Source organism: Artibeus jamaicensis, unplaced genomic scaffold (genome assembly GCF_021234435.1).
Source record: "Artibeus jamaicensis isolate MK-2021 breed Jamaican fruit bat unplaced genomic scaffold, CSHL_Jam_final contig_332, whole genome shotgun sequence".
In the NCBI taxonomy this organism is placed as follows: domain Eukaryota; kingdom Metazoa; phylum Chordata; class Mammalia; order Chiroptera; family Phyllostomidae; genus Artibeus; species Artibeus jamaicensis.
Genome location: NW_026521788.1, coordinates 278,596 through 298,280, shown reverse-complemented (window position 1 = coordinate 298,280; position 19,685 = coordinate 278,596). Strand labels below are relative to the sequence as shown.

At 42.3% G+C, this 19,685-nt stretch overlaps 1 protein-coding gene across 3 annotated transcripts in view; it reads left to right on the top strand.

The window, feature by feature from the left end:
* PLCE1 (phospholipase C epsilon 1) overlaps nucleotides 1-19,660 on the top strand; it is a 353,887-nt gene extending 334,227 nt beyond the window's left edge. For all 3 annotated transcript variants that reach the window (XM_037143005.2, XM_037143006.2, XM_037143003.2), the window contains 5 exons: nucleotides 1,920-2,129; nucleotides 6,519-6,677; nucleotides 8,224-8,442; nucleotides 8,757-8,967; nucleotides 14,721-19,660. In XM_037143005.2, the coding sequence (XP_036998900.2) occupies nucleotides 1,920-2,129; nucleotides 6,519-6,677; nucleotides 8,224-8,442; nucleotides 8,757-8,945 (777 nt within the window). In that variant the 3' untranslated portion in view covers nucleotides 8,946-8,967; nucleotides 14,721-19,660. The remainder of the gene's footprint in view (nucleotides 1-1,919; nucleotides 2,130-6,518; nucleotides 6,678-8,223; nucleotides 8,443-8,756; nucleotides 8,968-14,720) is intronic.
* The last annotated feature ends 25 nt before the right edge of the window (nucleotides 19,661-19,685 follow it).

The following is a 19,685-nucleotide window of genomic DNA, read 5'->3' as shown; positions in this document are numbered from 1 at the left end:
TTCCTGAGACTCTTCTGCCCGCACCATTCTCAATCCATTCTTTTCCTCCAAGCGAGACGCCGCTGAAGCCACAGGTATGGAGGAGAAGGCTGTTGCCTTAATCCAGGCCTGATGGTGGCAGCCTCCTCTTGTCACTGAGAGTGACTGTGCGATGGCCCTTGACTATTGAGTCCTCGTATTGTGCCCATGTTATATTTGATAACCAGTGCCTGAATCATAAAACAGATCATAAGATTAAGAGGCCGTTACTGTGGAGGCAGAAAACTAATTTTCCTCCCACCTTCTAAGTTCTTCTGGCTGAACTAATAATCAAATTAACAAAAGACAGATTAAAAGGAAAAAATACTGGTAACCAATTTTATTATGTATGTACACATGGGAGTTCTATAAGAATGTGAGAGCAGAGGACAGAGGAGGGAGCTATATAGACACAGACACAGACATAGACACAGACACAGACACAGACTCAGACACACAGACACAGACATAGACTTAGACACAGACACAGACACAGACACAGACACTGACACAGACTTAGACACAGACACAGACATAGACTTAGACACAGACACAGACACAGACACAGACACAGACACAGACACAGACATAGACTTAGATGCCTAAAAGGCCGGGAAGGCAATTCTCATGAAGATGGAAAAGGAATGTTTGGTAAATAAATGTCTGCTGGGCCATGTTTAACAATGGGACATAGAGGGAACTCTGAACAAATGAGCATGGCTAAGTTCCCCCCATTGTGCACTAGTTTGTATTAAATTATAATTATCTGTGATTATCCCTCTTCTGGAAGCATCTAAATTTTTTTAGGCAGTAAGGGGGAAGGTTGAAGGTTCTTTCTGAGTCTCGTTTCTTGAGAATAACCAGCCTAAAATAATCAATATCCCAAACATATTTAGGGGTGGCACATTCTGCCTCCCCTCATTACTTATACTGTTCCCACTTTATAGAGGGGGAACTGAATCTCTAAAGGTTAAACATACTGCCCAGCACCTCACAGCCAGTATTAAAGACAAACTTCAGACCCAGGTCTGTCTGGCCCTCCAGCCTGTCTCAACCACTCAGTTTGACTGCCAGGATCATGTAGCCAACAAAGAAAACAGGCCTCCAGGCCCATAGTCAGGAGCCTATGGAAAGGAGAATTCCCAGGAACTTAGATCAGATGTAATTAGAGATGATGGAGAGAGTATCTTGGTAAAAGCTGGACTGGGTTTGTTGCCCTTGGTCCTGTGTTGTAAGATTACAGAGAGCTAAATTCATAGATTTAAAAACCTAAAGTTTTTAATTCAGTAGGAGCCCTCATTCCAGCAGTGAGAAAAATAGTTATGATGTCTGGGGATTATGACTGCATTGTGTCATTGCCCAGAATGGATGCAAACAATTCATCTGGGGCCTAAGAGAATTCTTAGACCTTCCAGAAAGAATTGAGCCACACTCCAGAGTAGGTGCCACTTATGTGCACATCACAGCTACCTGAACACAATGAAAATAGACTTGTGATTTTTTTAATTAATTTTATTTGTATGGTATTAAGGTTGTCCCCACTTTTTCCCCCTTTGCCCTCCTCCACCCAGCCCCACCTGCGGCAGTCCCCACACCGTTGTCCAAGTCCATGGGCCATGCACACGTGTTCCTGCTCAGTCTCTTCACCGTCTTTCATCCAGTCCCCACACCCGGCCCCCTCCCCTCCAACAGCTGTCAGTCTGTTCCATGTACCTGCACCTGCGTTTGCGTTCCTTAGTTTATTTTGTTCATTAGGTTCCATGTACAACTGAGACACATGGTATCTGTCTTTCACTGACTGGCTTATTTCACTTAGCATAACAGGAAATGAAGATGTGTTTTGAATTAGTTTTTGCCCACTCCTCAGAGGTGCACTAAATTTGTCTTTGCTTTATCTTTAGATTCTAACCTCTGAACAAGACACCAGACCTATTGCCACAGACTATTTTTTGATGGAAGAAAAATATTTTATATCTAAAGAAAAGAATGAATGCAGAAAACAACCGTTCCAGAGAGCCGTTGGTCCAGAAGAAGAGATCGTGCAGATTTTAAACAGCTGGTTTCCAGAAGAGGGCTATGTTGGCAGGATTGTCTTGAAAACCCAGCAGGAAGTAAGTGTGTCTGGGCACAACCTCCACAGTCACGCACAGCTCAGCCTGCGATTGACCACCTCGCCACCGGCCACCTCCCTCAAAATCAGAATTTCTCATCATTCCAGCATGATACATATTATTCTTCTTAAGTAAATGTGGAGAAGTGATTTTATTCCTCTGTACATATTCAGAATGTTATCTCTAAGTTACAGAAATTGAGCGTAAAAATCATCCCTTATAAAACAAAGTGAGCCGAACGGCGCGGGGAGGAGGTTGGGGGTGGAGGGATGGAGCAGAGAGGGAGGAGGACGTGGACCACAGTGTGGGGATTGCTGGGGGGAGGGGGTATAAGGGGGCTAAATGGTAATGGGAAAATGCAATAAAGGGAAGAAAAGCAAAGTGAGCGAGAACTCAAAGGATCCCGTGTACACATCGTCGGCTGTTGGCTCGGCACCTCGTCTGCATGTGTGAGAAGACACAGTGAGGGGCGCGGAACTGAGCGATGCCAGGCCTGTAGGCCTTTTGGGAGCCCTGTGTTTTGGTATTGGTTGTGTCCCTCTGGTGCCTCCTAAAGTTTTAGCTACTAAAAGGTTCAGTGCTTATAAGTAAATCAACAGTATCTTTTAAAAATATTCTGTAACTTCCCACAAAGTAAGAATAACCTCTTGGCTTTAGTCAGAATTCGTACTAAATACATTACGTTCACTGATACTCCCGTGATAATTCCCACAAAGGAAACAGTACAATGTCAACTCCAAATTGGTTGGCTTCTGTTGGGGTTCGTTGATAGAGGCCACCTTTTTTTCCTGAATAAACTGATAGGCGCCCACTAACTTACTGCCATTTTGCTTAAATGACAGTGAATTTAAAATAAGGTCATCACCCCAGGCAGAGACGACCATGCCACATGATAGGCCAACAACAAAGCAGTGGAGTCCGTCCAGTAATGCAATTAAATAAACGTTGATTGAGCACATGAGAGGTGCCAGGCCCTGTTCTGGGCACGTGATCCGCTCATGGGGGATGTACTACAGCTTGACTGGCACAGCGCCCGCTGGTGGTCCATGCTCACTAGGGCACAGTGGAGAAGAAAAGGAGCCCATTGCCGGCTTCCTGTGTCAGTTTTTCCCTCGGCACATGACCGTGAACATGGCCTGCAGCCTCTCCTCGGGGAACCAGAGCCACTGCCTCCCCTTCTAACCTTGCCTTAGACCATAGAAGGGCACTTCATTAAGCAAAGAAATGTAATTGTCTCCCCAGCTTCCTCTCCCTGTCAGGCATACAAATTGCTAAGCCAGAGAAAAAAAGCAGTTCTAATAATAATAGCTTTATGAGAAAACAGAGAGCATAGCTGGACTTTTAAAGCCATCTTTAATTTCTCAGTTTTATTCCTATTTCTAATTGTCTTTGTCATATGTAAAAAGTACCCTACAGTTAACAATTTCAGTGAATTCTTTAAATCATATGTTTGCAAAATGATTTACAGACTCCAAAGCTCTCGAACACCCACTATTTTCAATGACCTCATGGTACCGTAAGGAAACAAAGGTTCAGGAGGTTAAATTATGACCAGTGAATAATAGAATGAACTCGAGTCTTACGGCTTCCAGGTCAGTGTTATTTCCACCATCCGTGCTGCCTGGGCTGGAGCAGTCAGTCCTCGGGGGTCCCCATGCCCAGCACTGTGGGAGGCGGCGAGCCGCAGGACACCCGGTGGGCTGCTGCGTGTTGTGTGGACCTTCATCATGTGTTTGGAAGGGCTGGGACGTTGGGGCTGCCCATACGCACCTTAAAGTGTGTATGACAACAGGCAGCACAGAGTTCACAGTTAAGTGTCTAATAAGGGCTGGTGGAGCAGAACTGTTTTGAAGAAAAAGGGGATAAATTAGAAGTCTAAAAAATATTTTCTGATGAGAATACAAGCTCTCTTCTATATGCTCTTGTTGGGATGCGATTCTTAAAATGACTGAAATGTATTTCAAAAATTAACAAATCACATTTCATGTATCTAGGTTTACCTGGTACATTATGACACACACACATATTACCTGACTGAATGAATGAATTCAGCAATTATTGAATACAAGTAGACACTGGCCTCGTTGTTCGATTACAGCTATAAGTATGTTCATTTATTTTGCTCTTTGGAACTAGTAAATACGTAGGCAGTTTGCCCACGTATTCAAAGTCCCCAGACTGCTCTCTGTGACCTCCGGTCTCCCCTGCCTGCCTTCCATACCTTTCTTGTCTCCTGGGCTGTGGGGCTGTCGGGCAGCACATCTTCCTGTGGCCAGCGTGCCTCCTCTGACACCTGCTGGACTCGAAACCTGGCACACCTGGCTCTGGGCGGCTCACCTGACTTCTGCACACCTCTGTGCCCTGATATGTAAAATCTATGACAGAAGCTGCTCCCCTGTTTGACTCAAAAAGATCATCATGAGACACATGATCAACATGTAGACAGTATGCAGAAAAATGCTTAGTAAACTGTACATGGTCATACGGTGAGGGCTATTGTTATGGTCATTGCATGTGGCTCCTAATGCAGCTGAAAACTCCTGAAAAATAAGTAAGCTCTGCATGAGGCTCCAGGAGCTCTTTTAAAAATAAAAGTGCATGGTTTTCAGGATATTTTATATGGCAATTAGAACCTTTGTGCTTTTTTGCCTGCTTGCTTGCTCGCTTCCTGGTTTTCGGGGCCCTGAGATGATAAATTATGTTGTGTGACTTACCACTTAACCCCACTCTCTGATTGATGAAGTATATTGTGAGCAATGCCATGAACTAATGCAGCAAAATCTCTAGGAACTGACAAGGAATGATGACCACAGTCTTTGAAGTAGAGAGAAAAAACAAATTGTAGAACAGTGTATGTAGTAGAATACAATCTAATTTTAGTAATAACCCTAACTGTCGCCCAAGCCCATAGTAGAATGAATGGGGTCTAAAGGCTTCAGTCATGTAAACTGTAGGGACCAAGACTGCAAGATCAATGAAATGATTGGGGTGAGTCTGTGTGGGTGGTTGGCCTGTCCCCTCTGGTCCTGGCTACAGTTTGGCGCCACCTGGTGGCAGTTACCCATTTGATTTTAATAAGTATTAATGAGGACCACTTGGGTCTTGTGGCTGATTTTAACTTCCAGGATAGTGACAGTGATTCTTGGGTTCTGGCTAGTTAGCACCACTTCAGTGGCCTGACCACTGGAGATGAGGCGAGGGGGTGCTGGGGATCGGATGACCTCCCTGCCAAATCCTCACGGCCTGTGATGGGTTGCCTCCTGGTTACTTGCCTTGCCTCTCCTTCCCCTTCCTGCCTCCCCCTGCAGAAGATAACTGTAAACCACCCTCATCTGAGAATGGGGCTAACAAAGAGCAGGGACCATTTAACAATCACACTAGCTAATTATTCACATAATTCAAGGGTTCCACTGTATTTATTCACATGCACAAAAATATATTTGTATATCCATACATAGTACATGTTTAGAAGGATATATAACTTATAGTTAACAACAGTCTTCTTTTGTTCTGCTTTATGGAGAATGAGGTGGGAGAGACAGTGAGAGTGGGAAAAGTTTGCCTTTTTATAGTATTTATGTATTTCTGTACCGCTTGAAAATTTTCGTAAGGTGCATATGTCTATAGGTATAGCTAATAACTACATGGGTAATATACATAATTCTATATGTAAAATTCACTGGAAGATGGTCACCAAGTGCCAACCTAATGACTAAGTCTCATAATTATTGAATGCTTTTTTGATATTCATTTCTTTTTTAAGAGATATCTTAATATTTTATTTTTAATTTAATTTTATTTTTTAATTCTAGTTATTTTTCAGGTGTACAGCATAGTTGTCAGACAGTCATATACTTCGCAAAGTGTCAGTGTTCATTTCAGTGGAACTGACTTCCAGCCATTGTTTGTGCCTTTCCCTGTGGGTCTTGTCCACTTAGCCTGGCTGAATGTTGGGCTCACACTTCACATTTTACATGTCTTGCATTTCTTCAGTGCTCCAGGTCTATGTAAGAATGGGTGGGCTTTCTCTTGTTTTGGTAATTGTCAAAATAGTGCATTATTTTTTTACAAATATGTCTACAGTTGATTTGGACTCAAAATCCACGGCTAATGGGAGCAGATCCACTAGCTCATTCTGGGCCAGACCTTAGCATTCTGTCCACATCAGCAGAAACACAGTGCTTCTTTTTCTAAGACCTGTATGCCCTTAGAAAATGTCTTTTCTAAGACATTTTAGAATGATTTATGAAGTATTAAGTAGTATATAAATGATAAAGCTAAGAAATTATTTCCACATTACTAAGATACACATCTCAAATTTTTGTTGGATTTTTCTTTTCTTATTCTACATCATCTCACCACCTAGCATTCTTTTTTTCTTTAACATAGAACGTAGAAGAGAAAAGCATTGTTCAAGATGACAAAGAGGTGATCTTGACCTCGGAGGAGGAGAGTTTCTTTGTCCAAGTGCATGACGTTTCCCCAGAGCAACCTCGAACCGTCATCAAAGCTCCCCGTGTCAGCACGGCGCAGGATGTCATTCAGCAGGTGAGTGCCTTTCCCTTCTTCTCCTTGGTCCTGTCCTCTGTGTAAATTATTGGGACAAATCAATGTCAGCCTGTTGTATTAATGAAGCACCTAGACCAGTGGGGACCTAAAAAGGGAGAGTGGGAAATAATAGTTGATCCCTTCAACAGACACTTACCTAGTATCAACTGTGAAGCACTGGTAATAATGAATTTAGGAAGTGGCTCTACAAACTAATAATTTCATTGTCCCAGAAATGCCTAAGTCAATACCTAATAACCGGCCCTGGCTGGTGTTGCTCAGTGGATTGAGTGCCGGCCTGTGAACCAAAAGGTTACTGGTTGGATTCCCAGTCAGGGCACATGCCTGGGTCATGGGCCAGGTCCCCAGTAGGGGGCATGAGAGACAACCACACATCAGTGTTTCTCTCTGTCTCCCTCCCTTCCCCTCTCTCTAAAAATAAATAAATAAATATTAAAATAAAAAACACAAGCTAATGATCATCTCCAGAGAACAAGCAAGAGGCCTACCCTGACCCTCTTCCACCTCTAGGTCATGCTTCTCTGTGCCTGTGGTTTCAGAGAACTAGATTTCCTTTCTCCAAAGCCTTCTCATGTTTTGCATTCATGAAACACCCTGGGGAACTGGAATAGCATAATGGTTAAGGGCACAGACTCTCAGTCAACAGGCTCAAGGTTCAAATCTCATTTTTACTAACTCTGAGATCTTGGGCAAGTTATGCAGCCATCTAGGCCTTAGTTACAGTGGTTTGCTTTTTAAAAAACCCTCTGATTTGTAGCATTTGGCGATTTCTGTTGTGTAAACACCCCCACCATATCTGATTTCACAGTCTTCCATTTGGCTCCAACATACTACCTTGTGGCAAGGCACCACTTAGATAACAAGGAGCCAGGATAATAGTTCTCTGCTTGTAGGGGTCTTTGTGAAGATTGAGTCAGTGATATATGTAAATTGCACAATTCCTAACTCAAGGTAAGCACTATCTAAGTGCTGTTTGCTATTATTGTGGGATAATTTTGTTAGTATAGATTTTAAACTTTGTTTCTTTTTTCTTTTGCTGACCTTTGTGTCCCCAGAGTATCTGGGACATATTTATAGTAGGCCCTCACTAAACATTTGATGAGTGAATAAATGCATAAAAGAAAGATAGTCTTGTACAAAATGAGAAGTGAGGCCAACTGAATTCTAAAATGTCTTAACACCCAAGACTCTGTGGTGAGTCTTTAGCTTTGGTGCATGCTGCCAGTCCAGCTCATGTCTTTATTCTGTTACTTCTTTGCTGTCCATCCTCTGGAACCATTCCCAGTCTGAAAATGGGGATAATCGTAACTAAATCGTGGAGTATTGGAAAGCTAAACCAGGTAATGTGGGAAAGTAGGTTATAAGCTACACAAATGTAAAGTGAAGAATGGGATGAGATGATCTGAAAGATCCCCATCATCTCCAAAAGTCTGCCACCATTTTCCACCTTAAAGTTTAATTTACAATGAATGCAGGTGTTGGAGACACTGTGTCTTTATTCGGTTGATTGTAACTTACCTTTCAGACCTTATGCAAAGCCAAGTACTCCTATAGCATTCTGAGCAACCCCAACCCGAGTGACTACGTACTTCTGGAAGAGGTGGTGAAAGACACAGCCAACAAGAAGTCTTCCACCCCCAAGTCCTCCCAGCGGGTCCTTTTGGATCAGGAGTGTGTGTTTCAAGCCCAAAGCAAGTGGAAAGGTGCAGGGAAATTCATCCTTAAGCTAAAGGAGCAGGTGCAGGTAAAGTTCAAGGTTATTTTGCTCTCTTCACCAATTATTTGATGTTCATAACTACACTGTATTCAAATTTAGGAGACAGTGAAATCTAGGAGAAAGTTTCTTAGCGGGGAGAAAATTGTTTGGCTCTGTTTTCACTGTGGGAAAAGAAACGTGTTTACTTCTGTGAGAAAGCAGTCCAGAGAGGCGGGTTCCCCAGTCTTTTCCAAGGCTCCGCTTACTAGACAGGGAAGAGGGGAGGCTCCTTCTGATAACAACACTGCCAGGAGGATGCTGGCTTTAACCTAATACCAACTGGAGTGTTCTTTTTCCCACAGGCATCCCGAGAAGACAAAAGGAAAGGCATTTCTTTTGCAAGTGAACTCAAGAAGCTCACCAAGTCCACGAAACAGCCCCGAGGACTCACATCACCTTCTCAGGTCTTGACCTCAGAAAGTGTCCAAAACAAGGAAGAGAAACCTGTAGGCAGCTTGTCCTCCAGCGACGTGACGGACTACCAACAATGACCGTGGGGAGCACATTAACCAGGTAGACAGTCTGCGCCATCTGCAACAGCGCTCCACTTACACAACTTCCTAAGGCATGATCTGTGCAGTATCGTATCTTTTCCAAATGGGGTGTCCCCTCAGGGAGGAAGGAATGGGTACCAAAACAGAACAAGGGCTCTGAAGATGTACATACCTTCAGAAGTTGTAATTTTAGACCTTATTTTGTAAATTACTCAACAAAGGGTCCAAGAGGACCACCAAGCTGCCCCAGCTGCACCAGCCTTATTTCATCAGACTTAGAACTCTTTCAGTTGTTGGTAACAAACACTCTCAGGGGCTGCTTTGTATCATTCAACTTTCATTCCTTTGGGTTTCTAGTTTTATTATTCTAATGTAGGTGTGATTTGGCCTCAACAACCTCAAGTTCGTCTGCCTCATTTAAAAAAATAAAAATTTGGTATTCAGGATGTGATGATTAAAAACAAAGCAAAGAATTGTAACAGACTTCATCTTCAAACTGCAGTAAGTTAGGCCTGGGGTTGCCAGACCACCACCTGGTATCCACATACAGAGTAAACGTCGTCCTGTCTTAGAACAAATGATTTATATGGGACCTGACTTTTTTTCTAAAGAACCAAACGCAGATTTCTTCTTTTCACTTACTTTCCTAATGAACCCAAGGGATCATTAAAGCCCCCTTTCCAGCTGTGGTATTGTAGTTCTAAGATTTAAAATTCACAAGCAACAAAAATAAGTAAGTAAAATTTGTGAGAGACCACAATGAAGGTATTGCTGCTTATAATAACTGCAGAGTTTCATCATCTCTCTTTATTACAATCAGAATTTTCTTATATTAAATTGTAAAAGCTCACAGTTAAAGAACTCATTGATACCTCTTGGTAGGGCCGACTTTGATTTGTAACTGCCCAAAAGAAAGCCTGATACAAAGAACCCATATTTCTACACTTAAGGGCCAACTCTTAAAATAATTGGTGCCCAATATCACACTTACAGAGCTCTTTCAAAACAATAGACCAGCCATGACCGGTGTGGCTCAGTTGGCTGGGCATCCTCCCACGAAGCAAAATGTCACCAGTTCAAGTCCCACTCAGGGCTCACGCCTGGGTCGCAGGTTCGGTCCCAGTCAGGACACATACAAGAGGCAACCAATCAATGTTTCTCTTGCACATCAATGTTTCTCTACCACTCTTTCTCCCTCTTTTACCTGCTCTCTAAAATTTATAAATAAAATCTTTAAAAAAATAAAAGCAGACAAGACCAAATACAGGAAACCACTTCCCCCAGGACATCTGCACACCAGCTGTCCCCAGGGAGTCAGGGTTGCTTAGCTTCTATACGCAGTCTCGTCAGAGAGAAGCGTCAGAACCGCAGCAGCTGTCACGCCAGACAGCGTCAGAGGATGGGGAACATGCACGAGACGGTGAAGCCCTGGCGGTCCGTGTTCTGAGAAGGTTCAGCACCCATTCACGGTTCAGATGACAGCTGGTGTGCCAGTTCTGAACAGACCCACTCCCTGTCCTCCCTCAGTGTCCCTGAGACAGTCCGAGCCTCCTCCAAAAGCCCAGTGAGCTGTAGGACGAAGCCCCGATGCTGAGCCTCCCCAGCGTCTGGAAAATGACTCACCGTGGTAGTGGGTCCGTGAGCAGGCCAAAGGATGGTGATGAAAACTTAAAATACTGCTTTCCATGTCCAGAACTCAGCATCAAATAAATCACAGGCGTGGTGTTATACATACATCTCATTATAACCTCTGTAATGATACAGCGAAATTACACTCTGCACATAAGCAGCCCAAGATTACTTAACTGCGTTAGAATACAACTCCACTGGAAATTTGACTTAAAAATAATATGCTTGCTATAATGAGCATTACTAATTGCTTCTGGTTTAGGAGAGTAGGGAGGGTGGTGATTTAGATAAATGTCTTTGGACTGAATTTTTCTGTAGCAAACAGACATTCGGAATCATTCAGTTGACTTCAGCTTTGCTTGAACTTAGGGAAGCTTCTCTTTTAAAATTGCCATTGGCGCATTTATGGGAATGTATATCCATGTTATGAACTCCTTTACAAGTGGTATTTCCAAGAGCACTTGTGAAAAAGAAAGGGCTTTCTCTGTGTACTCATAAGAAAATGAACGTAGTGTTTTACTGCTTTCTGATGACATATTTCATGTTGCTCATTCTAAAATTTCTACCTCTAAAGTGTTAAGTCACCCCTGTGTGATACTTTTAAAAATTTCTAAACAAGTAATTATTTACCTTACTTTTTTGAAAAAATTTTTTTATTGATTATGCTATTACAGTTGTCCCATTTTCCCCTCCACCCTGCACACCCTCTCTCACCCACAATCTCCCCCTTTAGTTCATGTCCATGGGTCATACATATTAGTTGTTTGGCTTCTACATTTCCCATATTGTTCTTACCCTCCCCCCATCTATTTTCTACCTGCCATCTATGCTACATATTCTCTGTACCTTTTCCCCCTCTCTTCCCCTCCCACTCCCCTGATGATAACCTTCCATGTGATCTCCATTTATGTGGTTCTGTTCCTGTTCTAGTTGTTTAGTTTGTTTTTTGTTTTAGGTGTGGTCGTTAATAATTGTAAATTTGCTGTCATTTTACTATACATGTTTTTTATCTTCTTTTTCTTAAATAAGTCCCTTTAACATTTCATATAATAAGGGCTTGGTGATGATGGACTCCTTTAACTTGACCTTATCTGAGAAGAACCTCATCTGTCCTTCCATTCTAAATGGAAGCTTTGCTGGATAGAGCAATCTTGGATGTAGGTCCTTGCCTTTCATGACCTGAAATACTTCTTTCCAGCCCCTTCTTGCCTATAAGGTCTCTTTTGAGAAATCCACTGACAATCTGATGGGAGCTCCTTTGTAGGTTACTGTCTCCTTATCTCTTGATGCTTCTAGGCTTCTCTCATTCATTTTTATCTTGGCTAATGTAATTATGATGTGCTTTGGTGTGTTCTTTCTTGGGCCCAACTTCTTTGGGAGTCTCTGACCTTCCTAGACTTCCTGGAAGTCTATTTCCTTTGCCAGATGGGGAAGTTCTCCTTTATTACTTGTTCAAATAAGTTTTCCACTTGTTGCTCTTCTTCTTCCCCTTCTGGTACCCCTATAATTCAGATGTTGGAACATTTAAAGATGTCCTGGAGGTTCCTAAGCCTCTCCTCACTTTTCTGAATTCTTGTTTCTTCATTCTTTTCTGGTTGGATGTTTCTTTTTTCCTTCTGGTCCACACCATTGAGTTGAGTCCTGGTTTCCTTCCTGTCACTGTTGGTTCCCTGTACATTTTCCTTTATTTCACTTAGCATAACCTTCAGTTTTTCATCTATTTTGCTACCAAATTCAACTAGTTCTGTGAGATCCTGATCACCAGTGTTTTAAGCTGTGCATCTGATAGGTTGGCTATCTCTTCGTTGCTTAGTTGTATTTGCTGTGGAGCTTTGATCTGTTCTTTCATTTGGGACATTTTCTTTGTCTTGACGCACCTGTTAACGTAGTGAGGGGCAGAGCCTTAGGTATTCACCAGGGCAGGGCAATCCACATCACTGTGATGTGACATTGTATATGGGGAAGGGGTCCAAGAGAGACAATGGTGCTTGCTTCGCTCTCTGCCAGATTTCAGTCACTTCCCCACTTCACACAAGCAAACTGGACCCTCCTGGTGCTGATTCCCATCTGGGTGGGCTTGTGTATGTTCTAGGACCCTGTGGGTCTCTCAAATGAACTCTCCTGTGAGGCTGGGAGTTTCTCCTGCTGACTCACCCCCCACAGGTGTTTTCAGTCAGTAGTTTGAGGCTTTATTTCCCCGTGCTGGGGCCCTGGGTTGCGCAGTCCGCCTGCTCCCCAGTAGTTTCTCCCAGTTTATATGCATATGAATGTGGGACTGCCCAGTCCACTATCCACTGCCTCACTGGGTCCACCAGCCACCGCCTTGCTGTGAGTCCTCTCCACCCTGGCTGCCTGTCTCCGCCCCTCCTACTGGTCTGGATGACTGTTTCTTCTTTAACTCCTTGGTTATCGGAATTCCATACAGTCGATTTTCTGTCGGTTTGGGTTGTTTCTGTTTTTAAATCGTTGCTGTCCTTTTTTTGGTTGTGTGAGGAGGCACGGTGTGTCTACCTACACTTCCATCTTGGCTAGAAGTCTGTTTCTTCATTCTTTTCTGATTGGATGTTTCTTTCTTCTGGTCAACACAGTTAATTTGAGTCCCAGTTTCCTTCCCATCAATGATGGTTCCCTATACATTTTCCTTTATTTCACTTAGCATAACATTCATTTTTCATCTAATTTGTAACCAAATTCAACCAATTCTGTGAGCATAGTGATTACCAGTGTTTTGAACTGTGCATCTGATCGGTTGGCTACCTCTTCATCTTTGTTGCTTAGTTGTATTTTTTCTGGAGCTTTGATCTGTTCTGTCCTTTGGGCCTTTTTTTTTTTGACTCAGCCTGCCTGTTAACATAGTGAGGGGTAGAGCCTTAGGTGTTCACCAAAGCAAGTCAACCCAGTCCCAGGGTTGTGACGCTGTATGTGGGGCAGAGGTCCGAGAGGGAACAATGGCATTTGCTCTGCTCTCTGCCAGATTTCAGTCACTTCCCCAACTTCCCACAAGCAAATTGGGCCCTTCTGGTGCTGACTGCCTCATGGGCAAGTTTGTGTACATTATAGGACCCTGTGAGTCTCTCCAAAAAAACTTTTCTGTGAGGCTGGGAGTTTCTCCCAACACCTCAACCCCCACAGGTGTTTTCATTCGGTATTTTGAGGCTTTATTTCTCCACGCTGGGACCCTGGGTGTGCAGTTTCGTCCCACTCCCCAGTTTTGTCTGGTTTATCTGCACATGAATGCGGGACCACCGGGTCAGCCAGTGGCCTTGCGCACCACAACCCTCCACAGTCCACTGCCTCTGCTACTGCTTTGCACACCCAGGGTGCCACCTTGCGCACCTGGGGTCCACCAGCCACCCTGCTGTGAGCCCTCGATGTCCTGCCTCTGCAGCTCTGCCCCTCCTACCCGTCTGGATGAATGTGTCTTCTTTAACTCCTCGGTTGTCGGACTCCTATACAGTTCAATTTTCTGTCAGTACTGGTTGTTTTTTGTTTTTAAATTGTCCTTATTTTGGTTGTACAAGGAGGCACAGTGTGTCTACCTATGCCTCCATCTTGGCCAGAAGTCCTATTTACCTTACTCTTATCTGAAGTAATAATTGTTGAAGAAAGTTCACCTTTAAAAAAGAAAAGTTGAACAGCTTTATTGTGATTTTTAAAAGAAAAATTTTTCTAAATACAGTGTCCCAGAACAGAAATAGCCTAATGTTCCACCTGCTCGGAACATCATGTTATAACACTGTGACGATACAAGGATATAGGCCCTCTGCCAAACCCAGGCACCAGAGCTCTGTGGGTTCCAGTTGGTTAAACACTACACCCTTGTACACTGTAAATGTTTCTGCTCCTCCATTTGAAATGGAGCCCTAGCCAGGTAGCTCAGTTGGTTATAGCATCATTCTGATAGGCCAGGGTTATGGGTTTGATCCCCAGTCAGGGCACACACAAGAATCAACCAATGAATGCATAAATAAGTGGAACAATAGATCTCTCTCACACATACATCAATATTAAAAAATTTAAAATACTAACAAGCCTATGGATACAACTTTACAGGTAAAGATCTTTTGTCAAGACATTAAAAAAGTCAAGAATGAACATGGTGGAAACAAATGTAATTTCCTTGTTTTCATTCAACTTAAACAGGAAACTGGTGATTTCTGGACTGAAGCTTTCTTCACACACGATGTGAGGTCCACACTGGGGACAAGCAAAATGACACAGGGCTAACGAGCTACCGTCTTCCTGATGAAGGAAGCAAAGGAGCCCAGGAGATTCCATCTTACAGATGTCAACAGTTGTTTAAATAAATAAATATATATATATGTCCAGACAGTATCCAGCCATGTAACATAAGAGAGACATTTATCAAAGAAAATACCAGACACAGGAACATTGTAAGTAGGACAATGATGCCTCAGTCCCCTTCAAAGTAGGGACCTTGCAGTTCCAGTCGCCATCAGCTTCCCTGTTGTCTTTTCCTGAATCTCACTGATGGTCTAAAGTCTCTTCCCTTTCAAAGGTGATTTTAGTTTTGGGAAAAGCCAGAAGCTGCACGGCACCAAATCTGGGCTGTGGGGACTGAGTCACCTGGGTGATTTGATGTTTTGCCAAAAATCTCTGCACAAGATGTGATGCATGAGTGGGTGTGTTATCATGATGAAGCTGCCAATCACCAGTTGCCCATAGCCGCAGCCTTCTGAGTCATCTGAATAGTTTCTGCAAGAATGTTAAGGCTTAATGCAAAATTTGATGCAGATTCATTGCCCTACCCGCTCAATCTTTTTTAATACAATGGTCACTCAGTACACGTGCTCACTCAATGGCATCTACTGCCTCCACTTACTAGCACAGTGAAGTCGTCATTGTTCACATATGTGCATTCCAGTCTACTCTCCTTGGCTACCAGATTTCATCAATGTTGTGCAAACCATTCTCATTATATTAACAATGACTGGACTTTTTCCAGACAAACCATTATATACATATTAAGCTTGCAAAAATTGACCTAGAAACAGGCATAGCAAACATTATATGTAAAGGGCCAGACAGTAAATATTTTCGAGCTTTATGGCCCATCTGGTCTCCGTTGTAACTGTTTAGCTCAGTGGTCACAGTGCAAAATCAGCCACAGACAACACGTAGATGAAAGAGTATGGCTGGGTTCCAATAAAACTGTCCACAGATGCTGAAATTGGAATTACATCATTCCATGTCACAATGTTCCCTTTTTTCACAATCACAGAAAAATGTAAAAATTATTCTTAGTTCAAGAGCCATACAAAAACAGGTGGCAGGCTGGACTTGACCCATGGGCCAGTCTGCTCACCTAACGTAGAAAACTGGGAGCAAGCTGGTTTAGTCATACAGTTTATGGCTGGGAGTTGGAAGCTTTGGGGCACAGCAGATGTAAGTACGTCCTACAGGGTTCATTTGAGAGGAATTCAGTTTAGTTTCCATGTTGTGTACCATAATGTACTCTTCTTTAGGATTTTTCACATATCCTAAATGTTGGGGTGTTTTCCCTTGGAAGTTTATCGCCTGTATATTCACAGATTAGTCCACTTTTGGTTTTCACAAAATTGATTTAGAATGATGTGTAATTTAATATCTATGAGTTGTGATGTCTTAAGAAACTTAACCATTTTTTTAAAAGCAAAAGTAGATTGAGTTGGTGTTTATTTATTTTGCAAGGTTTGTACTGACACTGTACTCATGTATTTATTATACATAGCTTTCTTGATAGCACTTGTGGATTAGAAGCATTAGTGATTCTCACTATTTGAAGACAAGTCTAAAAAGAAAATGTATGCTCTGAATATGTGAAGTGGACCAGAATTTCATGTGTAAAAGCTTCATTTTCATTTCTGATTAACTTAAGAGCTATTGATCCAAGTCATACTTGCTACTTAAGGTAAATTATTTTTAAAACCTTGGTGTGTAAAACCATCACGTACATGTAAAGGATTCTTCTTATTCTGTGTAAGAAGCAAATTACAACTTTTAAAATGAAATGTGTGTTCCCTTAAAGTAAAATTCAAATTTTATCACTAAAATAGACATTTCTTCTTAAAATTATAAAACACACTAAAAATCCTAAACTGTTTTGAAAGTTGTGGGTTATTTTTACCTATTATAAAAGAGAATAAAGTGATCCCAAGCCCTTCACAGATTCTAGAAACAGAAGTGTTAAAGATATGCTGCACAGCTTTCATGTTATTGTAAGTTCTGACTGACCTAGAGCCTTCAAGCTGGAAGAACCTCCATTTGGTTTCTCAGCAGAATTCAGGCTCTTCTAGTTTGGTGTTTGTACAGAGCTACAGGTCGCTTTTGAAACCAAATGATCAGCCTATAACAAATGCACAATGCTGGCCATTTTTTAAAAATCCATTCCAGAGGTACTTTCTCAAACTTTTATAAATCAATTAGGTGTTTACCCCTCTCGGGTTTGGCTAACCAACCACGAATTGAAAAGTGAGTTCCTGGCCTACCTGGCTGTAGCTGAGTAAAGACTGCAGTGATGAAAGGAAAAGCGAAACCGGCCTCCCTTGGTTTATCATCTGGCCTTGACTTTCAACTGCACTCCACCCCACCGCCTTGCCTTTTTAACGTAGTTGATGTGGCTGCAGCACACCACGAGACTGAGTGTGAGGCTGGGTTGCACCGAGTATGTGACCTGCGTTGCAACTCAACTTGGTCATTCATTCCACTTGGAGTTGAAAGTACATCCCTAGTTGTATTTGAGTCACTGGGATTTTAGAAAGAAAACATTACTCGAAAATGTAAAAGGTCTACTCTGCTAGTACAACTAACCAGCAGAAAGAAACCTGGTATTTGCCAAAAACATGAGATTTTAATTTATGGCTTATCTGAATTATACAGCTATATTAGTATACCAAATGAAACTGTCCTGTTGTTTAGAATGCATCTATAATAGCCACCCAAACTATAACCATTACCACTTCATACTTTCCAGACTACTAAAAATCTGGGTAGCAGACTTTTACAAGTAAAGTTGATATGGAAAAGAATCCAAATATGCAACCTGGGTTTATTACAAGATTTGAGGAAGAAATATTTTAAGTGGCTTCACTGAAAACAAAAGGAAAAGAGCATGAATTCACTCTTGGTTAGGCAATGCCAACTGTTAAGAAAAGTCGTAGCTGGCAAGAAAGAATTCAAGTGGAAACCCACCATGCACTGATGATGGAAGAAACAGATAAACTTCCTCAGTCACCTGTGCATCCGAAATTGGCCGCTTTGCAAAATGGAAAATTATACAAGGGTGGTAAGGAATCGGGAGTAAGTTTGGACAAATCTGTAGGAGGTAACACTATTTGGGCAGGAAGGGTCCCCTGGGAGAACACCTCTTCATGTCATCCTTAGTAAAAGTTACTTGTAATTTCTCCTTTGGAGGGTAAACATGGGGCCTAGACTTAACAAATGAGTTACCCGTGCTCTGTTTTTAATCAAATTTGCTCTCATACAAAGGTCTCCCATCACCATAGCTCCGAAGGCTCTGGCGGCTCATTAATGAAAGTGGGCCTCTTATATGGTCACTTCCCCTTGCTTTGTTCTCTCCCTTTGTCTCTATTAACTTCCTCTCCTCTCCCCAGACTCCCACAGGCCTTGTTTAATTCTGAAAAGTAATCAGAGCTTGTATATTGGCCTGGTAAACTTGAATTAACTCTAAAAACACAAAGCCCCGGAAGCTCGGCTCCCACGCCCATAGAATAGGACAGGTTTTCCCGGTTACCGTCCGATTTCACGCTTGGCAGGTGACATGCAGCCTGGAGGGGGAGGGCTCTCTAGATGGCTGCCTCAGGCTCCTTTCAGCTGTTCACCACATCAGCAGCGAGGCAAGAGGTGAGCCCAGGGGCCCTTCCCAAAGTTTTTAGAGAAGGAAAATGGCCTCACACACAGCCCGTACTTGGGCCAACATTTCCGTGACAGTGCTTGTTAACGTGTGTGTTCTCTGCCATCCCCACGCATCAGCTTCCGCAGAGCAATCCTTGACCAGTGAGTGGTTCAGTACTCTGGCACAGGAGTACCTGCAATGAATGTCTGTCAAATATCTGCTGAATCTCCATGATTATCAGACTATTCACAGACGTCTCTTAGATACAAACCATACTATGCTCAAGGCTGCCATCAAGCAAGCGTCTGAAACCTCCTCTATTTCCGATTACACAGGTCTCCAAACAACTCACTCTGATGCTGTTAGGTAATGTATTTTTTTCAGTGTGGGCGAATGACTTAACTCAGCTTTCAAGACCACGGAAGACTGAGGCTGTGAATCTTACTCCCCATCATTACCCCACTTCACTTGTAAGTGCCTAGCACAGTGCAAAGCACATAGTAGGTGCTCTGTATTTGTCTAGTTTAAAAAATAGGGCTGTAGCTCAGTGTAGCCTCAGGGCATGTCTGTGTGTGTCTGTGTTATTACTGATGGCTACCATTACTCCATTCTGAAAATGAAACTTATGAAAATGAGGCTATATACACTAATGCTCAAATTCATAGAGGATGTTCAAAAACTAGATATATAACTTCATGGTCCCACTGTGATTCTCTATATATGTAACAAGAAGGTTAAAAGCATAATGCAGGTGTGAATTGGTTGATGAATTTCTATTTTAAAATTTATTTTTCTTCTAAACTATAGTTTCTAATGCCAAAGTGAAATATAGACGTATCTGTATATGTTTGGAAAATAAATGACGTGTGGCATGTACTGGTGACTTGCCCTCCATAAGAAAGACATTCCTGACCCTTGTTTTATATCTAAAAGGTGGGTTAAGAACAAATATTTATATGCTGAGGCATACATTTCTCATCATTAAATAATCAAGCCTAAAAAAACTGGTCTTAGAAACACTTTTTAAAACACATGTAAGAATTTGCTGAAGAGATTACATCACTATTAAAGCTGATACTCCCCATTCTGTTAGAATAATAAGGAAGCTTTCTGTTTTCATTTACTTCAAGACAAAAAAAAAAAGCTTTAAGCTCTACTAGGCCAAAATCACTGGCCTCTCTAGCTCTGAACCAGGACCAGGACTATTTAGTTGGACTGCTGTGGACTGCTGTGCATTTTTCTTTTTAATTCTC